This window comes from Kogia breviceps, chromosome 8 (assembly GCF_026419965.1).
Source record: "Kogia breviceps isolate mKogBre1 chromosome 8, mKogBre1 haplotype 1, whole genome shotgun sequence".
Lineage (NCBI taxonomy): Eukaryota > Metazoa > Chordata > Mammalia > Artiodactyla > Physeteridae > Kogia > Kogia breviceps.
Genome location: NC_081317.1, coordinates 20,578,382 through 20,604,326, shown reverse-complemented (window position 1 = coordinate 20,604,326; position 25,945 = coordinate 20,578,382). Strand labels below are relative to the sequence as shown.

Genomic DNA, 25,945 nt, shown 5'->3' with positions numbered 1-25,945 from the left:
TGTGACTGTTTTTGTTTCTCCTCATTCACACAGCAAGCTCATGTAACCCTGATAACTGCAGGAGCTGAGTGGGGCCCGTGGAGCTGGTAGTGCTGGCAGTAGGGCTGTCCAAAGACTGAGTCTGTCTGTCTGCTAAGGGAACAACTCTGTGCTCAGCAAAACTCAGCCCTGAAACACCATTCCCTCAGGCAGACACCCCCAGTGCCAGCCTAGTCAACAAACCATTCTTTTGTGCAAGTAACAGACACTGATGGTGAACCTGCTATGAGAAAAATAATTGTCACATGGACTGTAAACGCCCTTGTCAGCACAATTATTAGCACCTTCTCTCCCTGAGGGCAGAAGCAAAAATATATCAAAACCACCTTTAAAAATTTACAATAAGAAATAGCTGTAACAAAGTATAGCATGTGACGCCTTCAGTATTGATCAGTGCTGAATATTGATCTCATTCTCCCCACGTAAGCAGGGAGTTAGAAAGCTGCTCAGCGCCACAAGTGTAAGATTTCTTGTCTTGCTGATGGAGGCTCCGGCATCCACTTATGTGTCCTGACCAGCTAAGGCTCCACCCCTGCCCTGCGGCACTGCTGAGATAAGACTCTCCATAGGTGACCAGCAACCTCTTCAGTTTGAGTCTCTTTTTTAAAAAATAAATTTATTTATTTATTTATTTTTGGCTGCGTTGGGTCTTCGTTGCCGTGTGCCGGCTTTCTCTAGTTGCGGCAAGCGGGGGCTACTCTTCGTTGCGGTGTGCGGGCTTCTCATTGCGGTGGCTTCTCTTACGGCAGAGCACAGGCTCTAGGCGCGTGGGCTTCAGTAGTTAGTTGGGCACGCGCTTAGTTGCTCCATGGCATGTGGGATCTTCCCGGACCAGGGCTCAAACCCGTGTTCCCTGCGTTGGCAGGCGGAGTCTTAACAACGGCGCCACCAGGGAAGTCCCTGATACTCTCTTTAAATGTGGTAATACATCTGAGGCGTTCACAGCATGAAGGGCTTTTTAAAAAAATCTATGCTCTAGAGAAATGGACTATATGGCCAAGTTAAGTAGGCACTTCAACGTTCTTCAGAGCCAAATCACAAAAGGTGGTATTTTCTCTACTTGAATTTTTTAAAAAATTTAACAAACACCTATATAGTGCATATTATGTGCCAGGCAATGTTCTAAGCACTTTATAATATTAATTCATTTAATCCCCACAATAAGGTAGAAACTATTTCTGTCCTTGTCTTACAGATGAGGAAGCTTAGGCACACAGAAGTTAAATAAAGTCACCCAGCTAATAAGTGGCAGAGCTAGGATGTAGAGCCAGGCAGCCTGGCCTGGAGTCTGTTCATCAACTCAGATGAGGGTTGAGGCTGAGAGAGTAACTGGCTATGGCAGTGGAGACGGAAAAGTCTATGCTCTGTTTACCCTAAAGGGGCAGAAATTCTGTTTCAGGAGATTTGGGGTGGGGCCCAGGAGCCTGTATTTCTGACAAACATCACTGCCCTCCTCCCTCAAGCCAAGATGAATGCTGCTGGGGTGGCCAAGAGCCCTGGCTCTGGAATCCAATGACCAGGATTTGAATTCTTGTTCTGCTGCTTACTAGCTATGTAACTTAGAGAGGTTACTTTACCTCTCTAAGCCTGAGTCTCTCCTCTATAAAACAAGGACAACAGTGTCTCCTGCAAGGGTTGCTGGGGGTGAGACAGTCTGGATGAAGTACTCCACAACAGTGCCTATTTGTTGAACAACAAAGTTTAGTAAATGGTAGTTTTTACTGCCTCCCAGGCCCACAAATGGGAGACAGGCTCAAAACTGTCATAAAAAGGATGATGTCAGGTCAGATGGAGTGGAATTCAGGTTCCTATCTTATAAACATTTTAAATCAGGGAACATTAAAATTATTCTACTTTTTGAAGATTGGCTCCATGGCCTTTAGAAAATCCTGGAATAAGTAAAATGACCACAGATATTTTCTCACTATTCCCTACATTAGTCCTGGGCCTAAACTCAGAGGGAATGGAAGCTGCTCTCAAAGTGAAGACTCAATCTCTCAGGTGCCATCACAGATGACAAGAGAACACGGGGACCCTCCCATCTTCTCTGCATGGCTTCCTAGGGTGTAGGACTACACCTGCAGAAGCCAGTGGATGACAGGACTGGTCCTCAGACAACCCCGCTGCCCTGAGACTTAAAGTAGCTGGGATGAGCTGGGATAGCAGAGTGGTGACCTTCTTCGAAAGCCTAAAAGTTCCAGGGTTCAGTACCAAAGGGAACAGGGAACATGTCACAATGCTTTCATGAATGTTAACCAACACAGATCTGTGACCACTCCTACCCTTAGATTCCCAGAGAGCACAGACTGCCCTCAGAACCAAATTCAATTTCACCCTGAGTCAAGTTTCACTGCAAACATTTATTTTAGTTTTGTTAATTTCAAATATTCATTGACCTCTTACATCAGCTTTAAGGCAGAGAAAAGCCATATGGCCCAGGACTGCAGGCAAGGCTGTTAACTGAACCGGGTTTAGATGGTATACTCCACCCTCGGTTCTACCAGGGAGACCTCACCCCAGCTGACAGTCCTGTTGCTGGGACACAGCTGAGCACTGACAGGCAGCTCAGTCTGAGAGTTCAGAGGATAAAAAGCTTGGGAGTGGTCAGGACTCTCATAGGGACTGGCTGAAGGGTAGCCCCCCAGCCCTTCTTCCATGGGGGACTCTGAGGCAGGACCATGGCAGGCTGCTGACAACCCCCACTTTCTGAAGACAGGTTCACACTCTGCTTCACCTGGCCAGGCGGGGGCTCAGAAATTGGCTAACTCAGGTATCTGAACTACTGTCCTTGGGATGCTCACCTTCACCTCACCCTGTGGCTCATCTAGACCCAGGGCTGCTGTGCAAAATCATGCTTAGGGAAAGGGTGGTAGAGAAACCTTTGCACCAGTTTCCTGGGTCTTCATCCCAGCCAGGCAATGTCATCGTCATCGTCATCATCTCCAAAAAGGGGTGTTGGGGGCGGGCGTCCCTTCATGCTCTGACAAAACAGGAAAGAGTAGTCAGTCCTCACGCGTCCCTGCACCAGATGGACTTCCTGCCTGGGCAAGGTGAAGCGACCAGCATCTGTTCCCGGCTCCAGGTTGGAAAGGAGGTTGCTGGTTAGGGTTTTACTAAAAGAACTAACCCTGAGGCCAGCAAACCCTAGGCTTCCAGAAAAGCTGAGACAAGCAGTCAGAGAAGGGAGGCAATCTTTCAACACAGAGACAAGAAGACCAACTTTGTTTGGCTAATTTTGTCATTTATTTGAGAAACGTGTACTGATTGGACAGTACCTCTCATGTGGTAACTTACACGTTTTGTGTCAGAAAGGAAGGGTCGAAGGGCAAAGTGGGAGTAGGATGAAGGAACAGAGAAGCAGAGCAGCCCTCAGGGAAGAGGATGCAGGAGGATGAAGGGAAGCAGGGAAGAGGAATACAATCACATTTGTAAAAGCGACGCTGTGGCCTGAGGTGGTCTGTCTGGCTCTGGACACGGCCCCACCATCTGAGAGAGAGTCGAGTTCAGAGGCTTGGCCACACGACCAAGTGGAGAATCCCGAGATGAAGAAACCCCAGGAACCCAGGGCCACAGCCTCCTAGCCCTAGTCTCCCTCCCTCCCTCACACCCTCCAATCAGGTAGGAGGATAAGGGGGATTAACGGGCCTCCGAGGAAACTCTCCCCCCTTCTCACGACTTGAGCCCCTGGCCTTTTTCTTCCGGGTTGGCAGGGAACAGGTCCCATGGGGGCAGCGGGGATTGATGCTGGGGATAGGCACACTGAGTGTCCTCTACTAAGGTACCTTCTGCTCTGGTGGCCTTCCCTTTGGATGGTCCCGTGAAGACTGATCGTGGGCCAGAGTAGTTCCCGAGAAGTGCGGCTACGCTATCAGGGCTTAACCCATTTTCGGCCCAGGGATGTTGTGACAAAACAAGGCAGCTGATTGGAAAGCAGGCTGATGAAGCAGAAAATGCTTAGAAACAGGTGGTCTTAGCAGGAGCCTGGGATTGTAGTCCTAGCTCTGCCATTAACTCACTCTGTGGCTTTCGGTAAATCACCCTTCTGAGCCTCAGTCTGTTTATGAATGAGGATGTCAGACAAGAAGATCATCAAAGTCCTTTCCAATTCTGAAATATAATCCCTTAGCAGAGCCGAGGAAACCTGAGGCTTTAGCACTCTAATACAGGACGAAGCAGCCCAACTTTCTTAAAGTAGGAACCACTGCTGCATGAATGGAGACTGTGGTCCTTTGTCAAGAATAAAGCGGTATCTGACCATCCCCACCATGCTTACAGAGCTGCCCCCTCCCAACCCCAAGCCTGCTCCCACAGGGCCCTGAGCACAGAGCCCAGGGAGAGGGCCACCAACAGACTCCATTCCTCTTCTCACAGCCAGCAGGGAAGGGCCCCCAGGGAGCAGTGGGAGGACTTGGCAGCGCCTGGGACTTCCTTACCACCTCGTCTTCATCCTCCTCCTCAGCCTGTGCTTTGGGCCTCGGAACTTTCAGAGTTGTCCCTTTAAACAGTTCATCCTCTTCATCCTCAGAGAGACTGAAAGAAAAATCAGGAAAATCAAGTCATAGGAAAATGTTGTTTCTGCTCCAGGCCACAATGCCCACAGGCTCTGGGGCAAGAATCCGACAGAATCCTGGGGTGATCACCCAGGAACTCCTCCCTCTCCACACTGGCCTCCTAGCACTCTTGACTCCCTCCATAACCTACAGAGCGATCTTTTTTAAAATAATTTTTAAAATAGATTTATTTATTTTCATTATTTATTTATTTTTGGCTGCAGTGGGTTTTCGCTGCTGCACGTGGGCTTCTCATTGGGGTGGCTTCTCTTGCTGCAGAGCACAGGCTTTAGGTGTGCGGACTTCAGTAGTTGTGGCATGTGGGCTCAGTGGGTGTGGCTCTTGGGCTTAGTTGCTCCATGGTATGTGGGATCTCCCTGGACCAGGGCTCGAAACTGTCCCCTGCACTGGCAGGTGGATTCTTAACCACTGCACCACCAGGGAAGTCCCCAGAGCAACCTTTTAAAGCCGGTAAACCAGACCATGGCACCCTTCTGCTTAAATCCCTTTAACAGCCTTTCACTGCACTTAAAGTCCAAACTTCTAACAGTGACAACAAAATCTCACATGACTTGGCTCCTATTGAGTTTTCCAACCTCAGCATAACACCACTCTCCTCCCACTCACTGTGCCTTCTTCCTTGATTGTGTCATGTCCATTCTACCACAGGGCCTTGCACGTGCTCTTCTTGCTTTCTGCAAATGCTTCTTCCCACTCTTGGCAGGGACGGCTTCTATCCATCCTTCAGGTCTCAACTTAAATGTTACCTTCTCAGAATCCTTCCCTAATTCACTCTACCTAAAGTAGAATAATTCCTTCTAATCACTCTATCTGAAGTAGAATAAGCCCCTCTTATCACTCTGTCTAATGCAGAATAACTCCCCCTTTATTCTCTATTAGACACCCTGTTTTGTTTTTTTTGTGAAGCATTTGTCATGCATTTGTAACATACAGTTGACCCTTGAAGAATACAGGTTTGAACTGCGCAGGCCCACTTATATGTAGACTTTTTTCACTGAATATGTACTCAAGTACTACACGACCCGCAGCTGGCTGAATCTGGGGATGAGCCAACTGTAAAGTTACACACAGAGGGTCAGCACCCTTAACCCCTGCGCTGTTCGAGCTCAACTGTGTAAGAGTCTGTCTGTCTTGTCCATCAGAGTGTAAGCTCCTCAGCTCAGGAACAACTCTGCCTTGCCTCCCACGCTACCACAGTGCCTGCCACAGAGCCTGTTACAAATACATGCATGAATGAATGAATGAATGAGTAAGCAAATCGGCCAGCCAGGCTCTGAGGATGAGTCACCAGCCCTGGAAAAACCAGAGACAACCTCCACACGTAGCCGCCTTGTTCCTGAAACTCTGCCCAGGGGACACACCTGGGACGCTGAGAACAGTGTTCGGATCCAGGCACTGCTCCTACGGCCGCAGACGCTGCCTCTGTGCCGTGCGGCTCCTGGGAGGGAGCAGCGGAGCTAGTGCCATCCTCGTCTTTCTGGAGCTCTGGAGCCTGAGGCTCTCCTCCTGGACTTTCAGGTCCCACAGCCAGTGGGTCCACCTTCTCGGGGTCTGAAGTCAGGGGCAGTCTCGTGGAGCTTTCTTGCTCCCCGACACAGGCATCTCCCAATGGGCTGGCTGCCAGCGCCTCCTCACCCGCAGAGTCCACAGTCACAGGGCCTGGAGGCGCAGGGGGAATTGAAGTTGGGGGCCCCAGAGCTCTTCGGGAGGGAAGGCAAGCCGGTTCTTTTATCTCTGAGCACGCCTCTGCTTCTGAGGGCTCCCCTTCCCTTCTCTGTGCATCATCCTGGGGAGCAGGGAGGGCCTGAGGAGGCAGCGGGGCAGCTTCCTGGACCACCTGCTCTGATGGCACCATGGGGGGCTCCCGCCTCTCCCTGTTCAAGGGTGCCTGAGACTGTCCGGAAGCACTCTGAGGTCGCTCCTCTCCTTCCTCTTCCTCTTCTTCATTGCTGCTCTCTCCCTTCTCTCGCTCGTGTTGGTTTAACAGCCGAAGAGTCACCATCTGTTCAAAAGCCAAGAAAGAGGAGAGGATCACTGACTGGAAACAGAGGCGCTCCTAGGCACTCCTAGCTCTCCTATTAACACAATTGGTCATCTAGTTCACGTGACTTTGGTTTTCAGTTAGTTTTTTTCAGTTCAAATGACTTTGTTTCTTCCTCTCAAAGGAGGCTGTCCATATCTGTGCAGGTAAGTCATTCTAGGCATCCTAGTTACTGATGAACAGCCTTGAATCATTTCTTTACTCAGGATCCCTTAGACGGTACTTAAGCAACAAGATACCCATCTCAATGAAACAGTCGAGAGCCAGCTGTACCTTGATAGTGTTCATGATGGTCCCCAGAATGGTCCTGCCATTGTAAGACTCCTCCAGCTCAAAGTCTCCCCGCAAGGACTGAAACACCTGGTTCATGATCTTCTTGACCTGCGTGACAACATGAGGAGAGAAAAACAGTATCAAAATGTACACTGCCCAAATCAAGCGACTAAGGGATGCATGTAACTTCCAGAGGGAGGTTTGGAAGGCTAAAATGAAGCCCTCTTAGAACTCTACAGTGGGACACAGCTGGTCAATGACTGAGACACCTAAGGCTGTCACTGCGGAGGGGACAATGTTAAATAATGAGCAGCACTTGAGAAGAGGGATATGAACGATGGGTAAGCTGTGGCCTGTGTGCCCAAGACTGCTCAAAGACCATTCACTGATGCTTTCCTCCCACCGTGGCCACCACTAGAGCTGTCATGGGCTACAAGGATTAGTGGCTAGAAGACGCTGGGCACACTTCCCACTCCTCTCCTGTGATTTAGAAACATTTCCCGTATCTATCAAAACCTCAGGATAAGGCCCTTTGGGGGTTGCCACCAAAGAGACAGGTTCCAATGGGTTAACTGTGACTTAAGTCAGATAAGTGGGAGATCGATAAAGTTAGGAAAAAAGCTAACAACACAACAAACTGACAAAAGTTCTTTCTGAACGCCTGATGTGCACATTCCATCCCCTGACATGACACGGCTCGCTTCACCAAAATCACCAGCTCACCTTCTCTGAGGCATCAGCAGCAGCAGCAGCAGCAGCAGCAGCAGCAGCAGCAGCAGCAGCGGCAGCTTCAACCCCAGACATCTGGGACTTGCTCTCCAGGTCCTTGATGTGCTGTGCATTTTGCTCTGTCAGGCCTGTGACTTGGGCCTGGAGGGCTAAACACTGCAAAACAGACTGTGGCTGTGGCCTTGGAACCTGGACTTCCAGGTGAAGGTCAGGAAACCCAGGAGGAGGAGAACCATCCTAAGCTTCAGGTGTCAATCTCACTTCGGTCTGCTGACATCCACACCCTCCGCCCCGCCCAGGCCTGCTGACTCAGGGCACACCATTTCTTCATCACTCAATCTCAACTCACAACTTCATCTCCTCTTTACCAACAAGGTCACTTGCCTTGTTCCTCATCAGGTCAAGAATAGAATAAAAAGGCGGGGCAGGGGGGCAGGGTTTGATAACCCTATTCACACAGACATATGAACAGTGGACGTTAGAAGCTACCTATTCATCTACAAGATTGCCTTCCTCATCTCTGAGTCAGATTTTCAACTGGGTACTTTAAGAAACTGACCTCCAGATATGAGGACTTTGGCGCTAAGCCATCCCTCTCTCTCTCTCTCGTTTTTATGCCAGGTGATCCCACCACACCTGTGCTCCAGCCCACCTCAGGGCCTCTGCCCAGAGCCTCTGCCGCCTTCCCCAGCCTTCCCTACCTCACCGAAGCTCCTTGTCCTTCTTGGCTCTGCTCCCCTAGGCATTTCCTCTTCAGGGTCTCACAGCATTTAATGCTTATCTCTGTTCCTCAGTCTCCCTTCCTTGACTGTGAGATTCTTGAGGAGAGTTCTTTGTAAGCCCTTTCCCTAACAGTGTCTGGAACCCAACTGGCACTCAATAAATATTTGCTTAATAAATGAAGGATCAGATTATAGTGGAAAACATGGTCCAGATCACGAATGCTGCTTTTTCTTTTTCTAGGTCACTGACCTGTCATCCCAAATGAGTATGTGAAAGATTACTGATGAACTGGAGAGCTGAGCAAGTATGATTCTGTTTTCAAGCTATTAACATCTTTCAGGTACAAAAGGATCTGCAAGACTTGAACAACCTGTTTGCATCAAATTAATGGCGCTAAGCCCAGGGAAAACACCCACCTTCTCCTCAAGATGGAGCAGCTTCTGCTGCCCGGCATCTCTCTGTGCACACGCCTCCTGGTACTGCTGCAGGTGTTCATTCTTGGCAGAGGCCAACAGATGTTCACACTTGGCTTCCCACTGGGTCTGCAGCTCAGCCTGTACTAGAGACAGCTGCCAAGAGAAAGTAATCCCCGTATGCTGGGGGGGTCTAGTCACATCTAAGGAAGCCTGTCTTCAACAAGGCAAAAAGAGTAAGCTAAGAGCCCAGATTTAAGCAAGGAAACAACTGTTTGGAAGACCTTGGTTGCTAGGACTCTAAAAGGTACTCCAACCAGGTAAAGGTGTGACTGTCTAGACAGGTCCCAGGAAGGCAGGGCCCTAGTATGATCATACTTTTCAGGATCCGGGCGCTTAAACTTTATGGGTTCAGAAGAAACTTATTTTTGTTGAAATTCCCATAGGTGATCAAATTGAGGGCACCAATTCACTCTAATTAAAGAACATACAAACATGAATTTAGCAACTTACAAAAAGAAAGGCTGCTGTCAAATAGACTAGAGATCCAGCTGTGTACTGCCACTACCCCTGGTTTCCCTGTCTAATTACCTAAATAAGTCCCTTCTTTTCAAGGACAATAATGTGCCTGAAGGATGGTGTCTGGTGGGTGAGGACTTTGGCCTTATGTTTGGAATGTTTTTATAAAGAATTTTTTCCTTCATGTTTTACTTATAGTAAAATTCTCACTAAGCTTTAAAAAAGGAAGAAGATTCTCAATTCGATTCCTGGCTCTTCTTCCACCTTTGTCCAAAGTTAGCCCATCAACTATGAGAAATCTCGTCCTAAAGGATAAAGAAGAAACTAGAAACTTTTCTGAGTCCTTCATGCCTTCCTTTTATTTCCAAAGTGCTTCAGCTTCCCATTACCTGCTCTGCAGCTGCTTGGTCCGTGGACACCCGAGCCTTTTTCAAGAGCTGTCGAAGTTTGTCCAATTCCTCCTGGTGTGATTTACGAATTTCATCTATCTCCTCCTCAGCCTGACAGCGCTCTTGTGCTGACTTCTTTTTCCTTTCTGAGAGGTTCTTAGGAACAAGAGAACCATCATCAGCTCTAGTTGTCTGACAGAGGATAAATGGAGATGGTGATGGTTGGGAGTGGTAGTTATTAATGTCACTGGGTCCTTACTTCGTTTCTGGAAACAATTTATTTTTTCAATTTAATTTCCCCTATATATTTAACATTCTTGGCTACTGGCAGAAAAAAATTGTGACAAGAAGAAGAAAAACAAGAAGAGCTTTATCTACCATTCTATGAAGAGATGGGGAATATCTTAACAGTGGTGAGGGTAGAGGGAAGTAGATACTTTCACCATCTACTGGTAGGAAAATCACAATCCTGTGAAAGGACCTTCAAAATACGCACACACACCCAGAATTTACACAAATTATAATTTAAGGGAGCAGTAGATCATGTTCATAAAGATAATGTGCTACAAGGATGGTCACTGCAGTAGTATCTAGAACAATGAAAAACTGAAACCGCCCCCAAAATCAGAAAGAACTGTTTTTTTAAAAACCTGATAAAATCATAGAAGAAACTGAAAATATAGACCAAGATTTATCCCCTAAAAAGGCACTAGGCCAAAAGGACTTTACTAAAAACCTCAGAAAGAGGTTGTTTATTAAAACAACCTCAGAAAGAGGTTGTTCTTTTCATATTTAAACTGTTTCAGAGCATAGAAAAAGACAGAACTGCTCCCAATCCATTCAATGGGGCTAGTATTACCCTGATATTAAATTTATAAAACATCATAAGATACTATTAAATAAAGTTAAAAAACAGCAAACTAGGGCTTCCCTGGCGGTACAGTGGTTGAGAGTCCGCCTGCCGATGCAGGGGACACGGGTTCGTGCTCTGGTCTGGGAAGATCCCACCTTCCACGGAGCGGCTGGGCCCGTGAGCCATGGCCGCTGAGCCTGTGCGTCCAGAGCCTGTGCTCCGCAATGGGAGAGGCCACAACAGTGAGAGGCCCGTGTACCACACACACACACAAAAAAAAAAAAAAAAAAAGAAAAAAAACCAGCAAACTAGAAAAATATTTGTAACATCTACGACTGACAAAGGATTAGCACCTTTAATAGTGTTTCTAAATCAAACTAATATTACAATAGATAAAATAGCAAAGGACATTAAAAAGAATTCATAGAAGAAATACAATTAGGCATTAAATATATGAAAGCTTTAATACTAACAAAAACACGTATTAAGACAAGATAGTATATTTCACTTATCAGATTATAAAGATTAGAAAAATTGATACATGCAGAGTTGGAAAAAGTATGGAGAAATGGGATTGTTCACACAGTGCTGGAAATGTAAGCTAACAAACTCTTCAAGCATAATCTGGCAATATTTATTTCAAAAATTTAGATGTAGGGCTTCCCTGGTGGCGCAGTGGTTGGGAGTCCGCCTGCCGATGCAGGAGACACGGGTTCGTGCCCTGGTCCGGGAGGATCCCACGTGCCGCGGAGCGGCTGGGCCCGTGAGCCATGGCCGCTGGGCCTGCGCGTCCGGAGCCTGTGCTCCGCAACGGGAGAGGCCACAACGGTGAGAGGCCCGCGTACCGCAAAAAAAAAAAAAAAAAAAAATTTAGATGTTAAGCATTCTTTCTGATGCAGCAGTTCTTTTTTTTTAACATCTTTATTGGAGTATAATTGCTTTACAATGGTGTGTTAGTTTCTGCTTTATAACAAAGTGAATCAGTTATACATATACATATGTTCCCATCTCTCTTCCCTCTTGCATCTCCCTCCTAATGCAGCAATTCTAATTCGAGCGATCCATTTTATGGAAATGCTCAAACGAATTTGCAAAAATAGTTATATAGTACAAAGATGTCCACAACAGCAATGCTTGAAATAGTAAAAAAAGAGAAACATAAATATCCATCAACAGGTGAATAGTTAAATAAACTATGGTACAGCCTCACAGTAGACTACTATGTAGTAGTTATAAAGAATGAGAATTAAAGACCTAAATGTAAGACCGGACACTATAAAACTCTTAGAGGAAAACATAAGAAGAACACTCTTTGACATAAATCACAGATCTTTTTTGACCCAACTCCTAGAGTAACGGAAATTAAAACAAAAATAAACAAATGGGACCTGATTAAACTTAAAAGCTTTCGCACAGCAAAGAAAACCATAAACAAGATGAAAAGACAACACTCAGAATGGGAGAAAATATTTGCAAACAAAGCAATTGACAAGGGATTAATCTCCAAAATATACAAACAGCTCATGCAGCTCAATATCAAAAAAACAAACAAGCCAATCAAAAAATGAGCAGAAGACCTAAACAGACATTCTTCAAAGAAGACATACAGATGGCCAAGAGGCACATGAAAAGATGCTTAACATCACTAATAATTAAAGAAATGCAGATCAAAACTACAATGAGGTATCATCTCACACTGGTCATAATGGCCATCATCAAAAAATCTACAAACAATACATGCTGGAGAGGATGTTCAGAAAAGGAACCTTCTTGTACTGTTGGTGGGAATGTAAATTGATAGAGCCACTATGGAAAACAGTATGGAGGTTCTTTAGAAAACTAAAAATAGAACTACCATACGACCCAGCAATCTCACTACTGGGCATATACCCTGAGAAAACGATAATTCAAAAAAGACACATGGGGCTTCCCTGGTGGTACAGTGGTTGAGAGTCCGCCTGCCGATGCAGGGGACACGGGTTCGTGCCCTGGTCTGGGAAGATCCCACATGCTGCAGAACGGCTGGGCCCATGAGCCATGGCCGCTGGGCCTGTGTGTCCAGAGCCTGTGCTCCGCAACGGGAGAGGCCACAGCAGTGAGACGCCTGTGTACTGCAAAAAAAAAAAAAAAAAAAAAAAAAAAGACACATGCACCCCAATGTTCACAGCAGCACTATTTACAATAGCCAGGACGTGGAAGCAACCTAAATGTCCACTGACAGATGAATGGATAAAGAAGATGTGGTACATATATACAATGGAATATTACTCAGCCATAAAAAGGAATGATATTGGGTCATTTGCAGATACATGGATGGACCTAGAGACTGTCATACAGAGTGAAGGAAGTCAGAAAGAGAAAAATACCGTATATTAACACATATATGTGGAATCTAGAAAAATGGTACAGATGAACCTATTTTCAGGGCAGGAATAGAGATGCAGATGTAGAGAACGGCTGTGTGGACACAGGGTGGAGGGGGGTGGTGGGAGATTGGGACTGATATATATATACTACCATGTGTAAAGTGGATAGCTAGTGGGAACCTGCTGTATAGCACAGGGAGCTCAGCTTGGTGCTCTGCGGTGAACTAGATGGGTGGGATGCAGGTGGGTGGTGGGAGGTCCAGGAGGCAGAGGGTATATGTACACATACAGCTGATTCACTTCCTGTATAGCAGAAACTAACACACCACTGTAAAGCAACTATACCCCAATTTAAATAAATAAATAAATAAAAATAAAAATAATCAACACTGCAAAAAAAAAAATGAGAAAGTTCTCATTAGTATAATGGCCACAATACAATTTTTTTTAAGTATTAAATATGATCCCAGGGGCTTCCCTGGTGGTGCAGTGGTTAAGAATCTACCTGCCAGTGCAGAGGACACAAGTTCAAGCCCTGATCTGGGAAGATCCCACATGCCACGGAGCAACTAAGTCCGTGCACCACAACTACTGAGCCTGCACTCTAGAGCCCACGAGCCACAACTACTGAGCCCACACGTCTAGAGCCCGTGCTCCGCAACAAGAGAAGCCACCGCAATGAGAAGCCCGCACACCGCAATGAGGAGTAGCCCCCACTCGCCATAACTAGAGAAAGCCCGCGCACAGCAACAAAGACCCAACGCAGCCAAAAATAAAAAATAAATAAATTAATAAAAATAAATAATAAATAAATACAATCTCATTATTGTTAAAAATGTTATCAGCATACATATATGTAGGTACATTTATTTTATACATACATGTATATATGTATGTGTATATATATTATATACACAGAAAACAATCTGGAAGAATAATCATACGTCTTTTATAGTCGTTGCCTCTAGTGTATGAGAGGGAGAAAAGATAAATTTTATTTTATTTTATTATTTATTTATTTATTTTTTGCGGTACATGGGCCTCTCACTGTTGTGGCCTCTCCCATTGCGGAACACAGGCTCCGGACGCACAGGCTCAGCGGCCATGGCTCACGGGCCTAGCCGCTCCACGGCATGTGGGATCTTCCCAGACCAGGGCACGAACCCGTGTCCCCTGCATCGGCAGGCGGACTCTCAACCACTGCGCCACCAGGGAAGCCCAAATTTTATTTTTTTTTATACTTTTCTGTATTATTTGTATTTGTTACAATGAGCATATGCAACTGTAATTTTTAAAAGGAAAATTAAAATGTTTATTAAACAGCTAACCGTGGCCACTTGAGCCCAATAGAGAAACTTCAGATGTAGAACTTACCTTTTCCAGAGACTCCTTCTCAGCTCGAAGGTCAGTCAGCTCCTCCTCCAGGGATGTCACCCTGAGTTCCAGTTGTCTCCGGCTTTGCTTTTCACTCTTGAATTTGGACTGTGCTTGCTCAGAGGTTTGTTGGAGCTCTGGGATATGACAGCACAGAGACTTAGCTGCAGAACCAGAGCTGCAGTGGGCTGTATGGCATCCCAGCACTGCCTTCAAAGCTGCATTCCATCATCTCCCAACCCTACCACACGAGCCTCTTTCACTCACTTCTTCCAGCATCACCTCACTGACCAACAGCAGGTTTATCAAGCCATAAACTGACTCCCCCCACCCATCCATATTTAATCTCTGCACCTACATGTCACCTTCGACACGAACAAAATGGAAGAGAAATGTTCCAAGTGGTCAGAGACCACCTTCGGAATATTACCACTCCCACAATTCCATTTCAGACATCATCTCAACACACTGGACGCAACACATTGAGATCTTTGTTTAGCAGTGGTCTAGGCCCTTTCTCACTGCCTGGGTAAGATATTTTCAACTCTCTTGGTAGCTGGGACATTCTACCAAGAGTCTGCTTTCAAAACATTCCTTCTCAAATAAAGCTATTTGGAATATTTCTTAAAACTGTAATGCATCAAACAACAAGGTCCTACTGTATAATATGCAGAACTACATTCAATATCCTATGATAAGCCATAATGGAAAAGAATATTTAAAAAAGAATGTAGATATATGTATAACTGAATCACTTTGATGTACAGTAGTAATTAACACATTGTAATCAACTATACATCAATAAAAATAATAATAAAAAAATTAAAATGTAATGTATCAAAATTAATTTTGTTGGAAAACTTTTGAGATCCTTACGGTGCCCTTAAGGTAACTCTCACAGAGCACCACAAAAACAGAAAAGAGGATATCTGTACGACATTCAAATCTAAGATTTTCCCTCAAGTGCACCCAAGTGATGCTCTAAAAAGGAAGGAATTTATCTTCAAGGTATCACTTCACCAACTGACATCAGTGTTTTTTAGCTTTCTTTTTGGGCAAGTTAATTTTGCTTTTTCCTAACTCTGCTGCTATTCCAGCCAAACCACCCCCACTGGTCCCATCTGTGCCTTCCACATGTCTTTCTTTATACAAAGTGGTGGATGAATCAACACTCCAGTCTTCACAAATCTGCTTTTCAAGTCATCATGTCTTGAGCAGCACCATTGTGCCAGGCACTAAACTAATACTAAGGGAAGGACTTTACAAAGATGAGCAAGACACCATCCTTGCCCTTCAGAGGCTTGCATTCTAGAAGGGAAAACACATATAAGTAGCGCTGATCAAAGGCTATCTCTGATAATGGGCATAATAATGCACTCGGAGATGAAGGATTTTAAAGGAGATCAAATATTCTAGAAAAAAATAGGAAAAGTTTCTAATAGAGGCAGTTTTTGGAGAGAACTGGAGGCAAATCTTGGCGATGGTGGGCATACCAAGTCCAGAAAATAGCATGGATAAAAAGCAAGGCAAGAAATACAGGATGTGTTGAAGCAGCAGGCTGGCTAGTATGTCCAGAGCTACATTGAATTGGGCAACATACAGGAAATAAGCCAAGGTGGAGGGGCCTTGACTGCCAGGCTGAAGGACTGCAATCCACGCTCTAGGAAAGAGGCAACTGCAGCAGGAAGCACCTGCTTCTTAAGCTTCTACTGAGTCACAAGTTAGAGGAACCCTTCAGTTAGAATAGTTAGTCACAAGTTAGATGAACTCTTCAAGGCCTATGAGGCCAATCCTAAGTACCAAGGATACTCAACACTCGCCCAAACAAAGCAGAACTGTGGCCACTGATCCACTCTAAATGGATAGTCAGTTCTTTTGTTGTCCTTTATGCCAAACAATCATGTAATATGTTTATACTGGTTCACCTTAACCTTTGGCTCTGTCCTTCACAAACTTCATTAGCATTACGCCAAATGGACTGGGAGGAAGGAAACAGTGTAATTCTTTAAGTTTACATTGTCAAAATCCCAGCCCCCTCCAGCAAGGGCATACCTGAGAGCTCTGCCTGCAGTTTGGCGAGTTGGCCCCTAAGGAGGTCCATCTCCTTCATGCTTTCTGTCAGCTGTACCTGCAGCTCCATTTCTTTCTTTTGGTGGGCGGTCATTTTCAGGTGTAGATGAGAGACCTGTGCAGTGGCTACTGCTAACTCTTCCGTCACCCTGGCCTGAACAGTAACAAAGTACGATGTCACTTTAAAGATGGTGATGGCCCAACCTCACATACTCTGTGCTGGCTGAACTGGTAGGAAGATAGCTAAGGCCACCTTCACCTGAATTAAGCCCAAATCAAGCCCTCAAATGTGCAAGGTCTCTGACTCAGGAATGCCCTTGCAAAACTTTGTCCTTAGGAAATACTATGCAAGAACACAAAAATTTTGCTACAAGGATGACTGATGCAGCATTGTTTATAGTTGCCAAACAATGGAAACACAAAATAATTTTTAAAATGAGCTTAAGCAAATTGATATATCTATCCTGTATGCAACTATTAAGAATAGTGTTATGAAAAAATACTCAGTGGCTTGGTATACAGTCACCACCTATTGTTAAATGTCACCAATCTGATACATAAGAAATGGTATTCCTGCCATTTTCTAAGTTTCCTATAATGAACAAGCATTTTTTTTTTTAACAAGAAAAGGGTATTTTAAATTTTAAACTGAATGCCTTTGATAGCAATCCACTTCTCAGGCTACTTCTCCCTAGCACTACTGTACTAATATTGGGTTGGCCAAAGAGTTCACTTGGGAATGAACTCTTTGGCCAACCCACAGTAGCACTATAAAGATTGGTCACAGGAGAGTAACTGCTTTGGGGGCTCTTTGAAGAACAGTAGTAATAAAAGAAGGGAATACTCCAACTTCTTTGACTGCTCAATGCATTTTTTTTCAATGCATTTTATTTATTATTTAAAAAAAAAATTTTTTTTTTTTGCGGTACGCGGGCCTCTAGCTGCCGCGGCCCCTCCCGCTGCGGAGCACAGGCTCCGGACGCGCAGGCTCAGCGGCCATGGCTCACGGGCCTAGCCGCTCTGCGGCATGCGGGATCTTCCCGGACCGGGGCACGAACCCGTGTCCCCCGCATCGGCAGGCGGACTCACCCACTGCGCAACCAGGGACTCACCCACTGCGCAACCAAGGAAGCCCCTTCACTGCATTTTAAATGGTGCTCTGTACTGGCCAAACAGGAGGTAAATATTCTCAAGTAACATCCGAGGAAGTCAAAATGACTACCCTGGAAAACTGTCTACAGATATTGTTTATGAAGGGCGATGATGAAAATGATAATTAAAAGGATGGTCAATGAAAAGGAATGATAAATGACAAATACTACATTCATTTCACCTGAATTGATGTGCTCCTGTAAAAAACAGGAGAAATCAGATGACAGGAAAGGCAGTGAGTGACTGCTCCGCTGGTTTTGATTTCTGGGCAGCAGTGTATTTACTGGGTTGGACCATCTCTCCTATACTATTACACCGCTACTACCATTACTCCTCCTATACCGCTATACTTTACATGCATTCTTACTGCTGTCTACTTTCTTATTATCACTTGTCCCTTCTTAGGGTATTCCCTGTGCCTACCTCAGTTTTAAACATTTATTCCAAAGCCTTAATCAGTTTTCTAGCTTACATTTAAAATCTGATATTTTGGCTCTCTTAAAGGTGGGGGAAATAAAACAAATTGTATACAAAATAAAAAGAAATAAGCTATGAATGAGTATCTAAGTGTACACTGGTAAAGGCTCTCTCCTTGACCACACTTCAAGTTAGGCTCCTCTAAGCCCATGACCTTGTTCTCCCCTCCTGTCTTTGGCCGGCCCAGCCCAGTTTTAGCAAGAATCCCTGCTAAGTCAGTTTACAGTGAGTCTCTACCCTTGATATCTGATCAAAGTTCTCCATCCCAACCTTTGCTGTCTAAGTCCTTGGCCTGTCGTTAGCAAGAATCCCCCTACCCAGGATGTCTCCTCTTAGTAATTTTCCATCCACTGACCACCCCCCTCACTCTGCTCCTTGGCTGTAAATTCCCCACTTGTCCTCTTGCCCTTAACTGTATTTGGAGTTGAGCTCAACATTTCTTCTCTATTGCAACAGTCTTTTTATTTTATTTATTTTTGGGGCCACACCATGTGGCTTGCAGGATCTCAGTTCCCCAACCAGGAATTGAACCTGGACCACAGCAGTGGAAGTCCAGAATCCTAACCACTAAGCCACCAGGGAACTCCCATCTATTGCAATAGTCTTGAATAAAATCTTCCTTACTGTTTTAATAAGTTGTCAGAATAAATTTTTTAGTAACATGCAACCTTTAGAGTGAGCTCTAAGATACTTATTTTTGTTGTTCAGCAGCCTTAGGTTTTCATCTGTTAAACTCAGAGGACAATGACAGTTTGGACTTCCAGGCACAAGAGGAGTTTTCACTTGCCGCAAGTAGAATCAAAGTTTTACTCACTGTCCTGCCTCAACTGGCCTAACAGAAACTGAACTAACACAATGTTCAGAGGGCTTTGCATCTATCGTGGCTCCAGAGTTCACTGATATCAGAGGGAAGACCACTTGCACAGGGCCTTGCAGCAGCTAAGATCACTGGAGGGGATGAATTCCAGAGGAGAGGCAGTGGGGTGGATGGTCACTCTCACCAAAGAACAAGCAGAGTGGAAAATCACTCAAAAGCTCTTATCTCAAATTATAAAGTGCATTTCATTCAATTTTCATGTTTTAAAAAAAATTCAAATACAAAATATAAAACACTTCTTAAATCTGAGAAAATAGCAGATGAAAGGGTTGCGATGTCCCAGCTAACGAGGGGGAGCCCAAACAAGAAGGAACTCATTTCGGAAAAACAGTGTCACTGGAGCAAAGACAGGAGGAGTGGGGCTTCCAAAGCAGTCATCTCAACCCAAAACTTACAACAGTCTTCCTTCCTTATAGCTACTTCAGAAACAGGGCAAAATACCTAATTCTGAACTGACTGAAGTCAAACAGCAAAACTTTAAAATGCTTTGGCAGACAAAGATGAAGGAGCAAACTAAACAATCTCAAACTTCACAATAAATATTTGTTATGTGGCATAACAGAAATCGTCTGTTGATTTTTTCAGCAGAATAGGATTAGTTTCTAATAAACTGTATAATGCTCACCTTAACCAGATTACTAACATCAGTGCTTGTTTTTGAGTCAACTTATTGTAACGCATTTATACAACAGAAATAAGGATGTTGGATATATTAAAAATCTGTTGGAAGATTTCTAGTTCTCTTCTCAATGATGGCAAAAATTCTGCTAAAAAGCAAACTGGTAAGGACGTACAGAGGACACTCCTTGGCTCTACACATCCTGACTTAGGCTCTTCTCTCCCCAGTAACTTTACCTTCTCTTGCTCAGCATGCAAAACTCTTGCCTGTGTGTTTTCTGTGGCAGTTTGAAGTGAGTTGTTCCTCTTCTCCATCATCAGGTTACTCTGCTCAACATACCTGTGAAATAAACAGGGAAAAAGAAAACATTTATCAAGCACTCAATGCATACCAGGTATAACCCAATGTATCAATACATTCAGTCGTCAGAGCATTGCTCTATACCTTCATCAGGAAAAATCTGAAAGCATTTTGTTTTCCGAAGATCTGCAGTAATCAAGTTTGGAGGCAGGAACCTGGACCGGGGTGAACTGCTTTGAATTTGCAGAATGAAGAGGAGAGGAATTTGAACATGTGTGGTGAGGGGAAATAAGAGAGGAAAGAGACAGGAGTATGAAGGCTGCAAGGAGGGAAGAAAAGAAAGCCACTCCCCTTTCCCCTTCCATGTGGGAGACAAGAGACATTGGAGAAGAGAAATATGGGAGGATGATATTTTAAAGTGAAATGCTGCTGTAACATGTTCCCCTGACCCCTCCCCACAAAAAAAATTTTCAGAAGGATCTAGAAAAATTATACAATGCTTGGATTTTATATGGAAATCAGTGAAGTTCTGGTTGATAAAATAAGAGTCAGCTCACACAGAAGAGAGAAGAGTAGACATCAGGAGTTTTCTAGGCACTAACACTGCTTTTACAGATGAGGAAACTAGAGCGGTGGGAATAAATAAAACGCCCAAAGCCACACAACAAATGAGGAGCAGAGCCAGGATTCTAACCCAGGTGTGCATTACATCACAGCCCCCTGAGCCCTTTCTCCTGAAATCCCGTTCAGTCAACAAGCAGTAATTCACATGACAAGCAGGAAACAGAAAAGAGCAGAAATACACATAAACTTCTGTAAACAAACATGCTTATTTAACTTGGGCATTTACAAACTAAACCCTTTTTTGTCCATCCTAGCCAGTGCCCCGTACCTGTCATTACCTCTGATTTCGTTCAATTAGTTCACTAATCTTGTCATTCTGTTCTTCTATCCGACTGCTCTTTTCAAGGATCTCTTGCTTCAATCTTTCATTTTCCTAATTCGAAATATATGATGTTTAACTTAAGTTTTTAAGAGAAAAGCACCAGATAAAAGGGAATCAACTTGAACTGACAGGTGATACTGTTACATATCAGAGAGAAAAATCTAGAACTTATGTCCACATAAGTATAATACTTAAAACAATGTATCAAATTCTACCTGATGGATACAAATCACTACATCCAATAGACTAAATGTATAAATGGCTATAAAATGAAGCAGAAACTTTGGAATATGGTCAAAAAAGAAATGTTTCCTTCTGATAATAGAGTGATAAGTCACTTGGAGTAATTAAGCCATAATGGATTTTCCAGAATTTCCCAACTCCGTGTAGCATTTATCACATGCTCTTATTCCTGGAGTAAAGGTTTCAAACAGTAGTACATCTCCAGAGAGAGCAGGGGAAAGATCTCCAGGTTGAGTGCTCTATTCTTTTTTTTTTTTAAATGATATACTTTTTTAAAAATTAGTTATCTATTTTATACATATTGGAGTGCTCTGTTCTTGATCACTCTCACCTGAATAATTCGTTGGATGTTGCTCATAATCATGCTTGTTTCCATTGTCACCGACATGCTAGGAATGAGCAGGGAATTGCCAGTGCTATGTTTCTGTAACTCTTCAACCTACAAAGGGAGGGTCAGAAAGACTTTTCATGAAATTTTTAAAAGGAGAAATACAATTTACTCAAGGTCTGACTACTTTTTTGAGGGGGTTAATAAGTTTCTGAGACAATCTCCAATGTGAGCAGGAGTTTTCTTCTGCTAACTGGATCCCCAAATAAAACGACCCTTCTAAGGAAATAACTACTAACTACTATGAATACAGGAAACCAGGAAGAGTTGACCTATAGCCCGGGTTGCTCCCTGTTTGTAGCCCCTCTTTATACCCCCACCTTCAACACAGCCCCTTAGTCATGAGATGACTCAGTCACCTTAGTCATGAGATGATCCATTTTATCAGCCACTTTGCTGACTGCCATTCGAATTTCAGTGTTATGTTGCCAGGCTTCAGTCATGAGAAATGAAGCCATGTCACCTGATCCTGAACAGACATAAGCCAAAAAGAAACTTATGAAACTGTAGCAGAGGATACTGTATGAGGAAAAGCCAACAGCTCTATCAGCAGAGGAATGAAAGAAATGAACATTTCCAAACACTGGAAAATGCTGTAGGTGATTTACACTGTCAGGAGAAGATGGAGAGGGGTTAAAGGCAAAATGGCTCCAAAGCTAACAATAACTAGCTATCCTCCTGCAAAATGCATCAAGTGATACAGCCTGGTTCAAGGGCACAAGTAGTGCACTAGCAACTCAGATTGCTTCTCCATTCACCCAACTGCATGCCAGGTATTTGATCAGGTACCAAGGATACAGCAAGGAATGAAACACAGTTCCTGCCCTTGGCAAGGTCAGTCTTGTGAGGAGACTCACGTGTAAACAGATCATCACAACAGAGTGTTGTAAGTGCAAAGAATGAACCATGTACGACGTTACAAGGTACAAAAGAAGCACAGAGAGGGCTTCCCTGGTGGCGCAGTGGTTGAGAGTCCGCCTGCTGATGCAGGGGACATGGGTTCGTGCACCGGTCTGGGAGGATCCCATATGCCGCAGGGCGGCTGGGCCTGTGAGCCATGGCCGCTGAGCCTGCGCGTCCGGAGCCTGTGCTCCACAATGGGAGAGGCCACAGCAGTGAGAGGCCCCCGTAACGAAAAAAAAAAAAAAAAAGAAGCACAGAGAAAAGCAAGATTAACTCTTTGGTGGACACATGTATACAGTTATGTCTCTGGAAGGAGAGGAGAGAGGGATGGTAACAGGAAGGCTTCACAGAGGAGATGACAGATTCAGTGGTTTCCCAGATGGAGAAGGGCAGGGCTTCCAGACAAAGGATGCACCCAGGAAACCCTTACCACTCCAGGACCATAAATTTCATTGTGGGATATACTTGCTTCTTCCTAACACTGTCCTAATACCCAAAGTGATTACTGTACAAAAGACAAGCTGCAGAACAAGAAGGCAGGATACCATCCCAGCTGTGTGCATTTTATTTTGCTTTGTTTTTTACACTAAGCAACCACACTTGTACATGTATACAAGATATCTGAAAAGTTACCCAAGTGACTGTTTCCTAAGGTCAGGGGGGTTTAATGATGGAAAACAGTAACTTCACACCTTTTTGTGTTGTTTGACCTTTTTATAAAAGTATATTCTTTTCACAACTTTAAAATTTTAACAAAATAGCTTTCATCTGAGATACTGAACAGTCATCATGTTTTCTCCCAATTTCCTCCAATGTTTTACTCTTTTACTATTAGCTATGAACTCTACAGAGCAACTCTGAGAGAGGAATTAAAAAGAGCTGGCAGGAGAAAATGCAAGAAACAAAGCACAGAAAGTGGCCATGAGGGTTTTTGTGGGGATGGTGTAAATGTTCTAAAGCTGGATTATGGTGATAGTTGCACAACTCTGTAAACATCCTAAAAAAACCCATTGAATTGTACACTTAAAACGAGTGAATTGCACGTTATGTAAGTCATACCTCAACTAACTTGTTTTAAAAAAAGAAAAGAAAAAAAGGGTAGAGATCTACTGGAGTCAAAATGAAAAAGGGATGGGAGGGAGGAAAGCACAGCAAGAGCAGAAGATGAGAAACCCCTACCTTGAAAATGAGGAGACTGAGAGAGTGGTGCAGGGTACAAGGGCCGAACTGGCTGCAGCTGGGAAGCAACAGCTGGTGCCTGAGGATAAGCGTAGGCTTGCATACCTGTATAGGGCTGAGAAAATGCCAAGTTACAGATGGCTTATAAAACAGTCATCTCTCTCTTTTCTGCTTAATTTGTCTTGGATGGAATAAAGTAGATAAACTGGAAGGAGACTCAAGCTTATTGAAGCTGGAGATGTATGAGACCAGGGTTTGGTATTGGGTAAAAATTGCAGCAGGAGAGTCATGTATGTAAATCCAGTGATGCCTGGTCACTAAAGTCATACTTAGTGAGGGAAGTGTGTCTCAGGTCACTCCCCAGTCCTCTTGTGATGATTTAATTAAGTAGGAATTCATCCCCCAGCCATTGGGCCTATTGATGGTCTAAAAAAATTTAAAACTAAGCAAACGATGCTTGGTTTCATTAAGGTAAAAGAAGAGATGTTCACTGCAATTCCAAACTAAAGCCACCAGTTTCCAAAGGATGCCTCTCCCCTTCTAGATTCTGATGCTTATCTGTATGACCAAGAGCTCTCATTTTCCTCTGAGCCTCAGCCACCTCAACTATAAAATGAAAATAATAATACCATTTCTTAGGGTTTTGTGTGGATTAAATGAAGCGATATATAGGTAAAGTTCCTAGCAGCTGGTAATAAGTGCCTGGAAGACAATAAATGCTCAATAAACAGCAGCTATCATTTTAGTGATGATGGTTATTCTTCCCTGAATTAAGGAAATCCAGCTCATTTCCAGGGATTGGTATAATCACCCATCCATTACTAAAAAAGAATCTTAGTCTATAAGATATAACTCTCCATTAGGTCCATTCAGGAGTGGGGAGAGGGCCAGGTAGGACTTTTCTCAATTCTGATACACCCCTTCCTAATGGGGCATAGCTTAGCCACCATCACTCTGATTCCTCCATCAAGAATCACAAGTGAGGGTCTGTTACCATGGGGAGTTAAGTCTTAACCATCAAGTGTGTCAGGGCAAAAGAAAGAGTCCACTGTCCGGGCAAACAGTCAGTAGAGGCAGACAGGCTGTTGCCACTGCCTTCTGTGAAAACAGAAAAAAACCTACTTTTAAGAGCTCCCTTTTGGAGGAAAACTAGACAAAGAGTTCAGCTGTATTTTCATACAGCCTCCATCCATTGACCCTCCACCACAACCGTTCTGCTGAGTGGAGTGCAGAATCTTGGCCTATCAGCTGTTTGACAGAAGAGAACACAGAAGACTTGAATCTATAGCCCTCAATTAGACGTGTGAAAAGGAAAACAAACAAACATTGCTTGGGCTTTTACTATGTGCCAGGCCTTGTGCCAGGTGCTTTGCTTGTTCCTGCACGAAATCTTTACAACCACCTATAAGGTAGGTAATCCTTTTCTTGTTTAGACATGAGAAAGTAGGGGTTCAAGAAGGAGAAAAATTATAAACTCTGTGAGGAACTGGAACAGTACAAATCATGCAAGAAGAAGAAAAGAGACTGACTAGAACCATAATCAATTATAGCTTATAACTGATATGGTTTAAAAATGTTGTTACCTGAAAGGACTGGGCACTTCCAGATACAGCTGAGTGGGAATCATGAGATGCAACTTGCATCAAGGCAGCAGATGGTGTTTGGAGCCCAGAAACAGATGGCTGAGGTGCTAAGATAAAGCAAGAAGTTTTCACTGTTATCCATCCCTTGCTTCTTGGTACAAGTCTGGACTATCACCTTTCACACCACCACCTTTCAGACTTGACCACTTCTCTCACCTAGTCTCCTAAAATCAGCTCTACTGGAGTCTCAGCAATGGGCTAGTGGAAGGAAATCGGGCATGCTCAGGTGCACATGACTCAGACCTATGATGCCATCAGCTGACAAAGTGCAGAATTACACACAGGGAGATGGCTCATTAGCTGAGTGCCAATTTCCAAAACTGACAATGCAACACAGCAGAAGACACAGCAAGCAAACCAAATACATCTCCAGGTCTGAAAATGCCCTACTCAGAGACAAACTGACAAACTAGTTTTATACTCTAGTTCAGTTCTCGATACTAAAACAATGCAGCCTAACATTTTAAGGAACAATGATGACAACTTTTGTACCGACCCAATTCAAGGCCACAGAGCCTCAGAGAGGTTCCTTACCTTGTGAGGTCATCTGTGGTAGCACTGGATGGGCTGGCTGAAGAGAGGGCTGGATGGATGGAGTCACCATAGGCTGCCCAGCTCCTCGAAGAGCATTCACGTCCTGCAACAGCATGAGCATTTTGGTTACTGTATCTATGGGTCCTTAATTGAAGACTGAGGGTGACTGTCCACCCTAAACCCGCTTACAACCAGTGCTTTTAGGCAAAGAAGAGGAAGGAAAGGCAAGTAGAAAGGCAAGAGTTTAAGGTGTGGGCTATGGGAAGAAAGCACTCTATTATATACTGGAGTAGGATCTCTTCTCCCTGTAAATTATATCAAATA

General features: G+C 44.2%; 1 protein-coding gene across 6 annotated transcripts in view; it reads right to left on the bottom strand.

Annotated features, from left to right (window-relative positions):
• Positions 1-2,379: 2,379 nt before the first annotated feature.
• Positions 2,380-25,945, bottom strand: part of FKBP15 (FKBP prolyl isomerase family member 15) — a 57,260-nt gene continuing 33,694 nt past the window's right edge. For 4 of the 6 annotated variants that reach the window (XM_059071548.2, XM_067040916.1, XM_067040915.1 and 1 more), the window contains 16 exons: positions 25,622-25,724; positions 25,028-25,134; positions 23,445-23,559; positions 21,722-21,831; positions 21,306-21,413; positions 20,688-20,782; positions 19,722-19,824; positions 16,343-16,514; positions 14,291-14,427; positions 9,698-9,853; positions 8,793-8,945; positions 7,648-7,809; positions 6,925-7,032; positions 5,972-6,612; positions 4,473-4,569; positions 2,380-3,019 (listed from right to left, as the gene is read on the bottom strand). In XM_059071548.2, the coding sequence (XP_058927531.1) occupies positions 2,942-3,019; positions 4,473-4,569; positions 5,972-6,612; positions 6,925-7,032; positions 7,648-7,809; positions 8,793-8,945; positions 9,698-9,853; positions 14,291-14,427; positions 16,343-16,514; positions 19,722-19,824; positions 20,688-20,782; positions 21,306-21,413; positions 21,722-21,831; positions 23,445-23,559; positions 25,028-25,134; positions 25,622-25,724 (2,445 nt within the window). In that variant the 3' untranslated portion in view covers positions 2,380-2,941. The remainder of the gene's footprint in view (positions 3,020-4,472; positions 4,570-5,971; positions 6,613-6,924; positions 7,033-7,647; positions 7,810-8,792; positions 8,946-9,697; positions 9,854-14,290; positions 14,428-16,342; positions 16,515-19,721; positions 19,825-20,687; positions 20,783-21,305; positions 21,414-21,721; positions 21,832-23,444; positions 23,560-25,027; positions 25,135-25,621; positions 25,725-25,945) is intronic. The other 2 variants (XM_067040918.1, XM_067040914.1) reach the window with 1 other exon arrangement.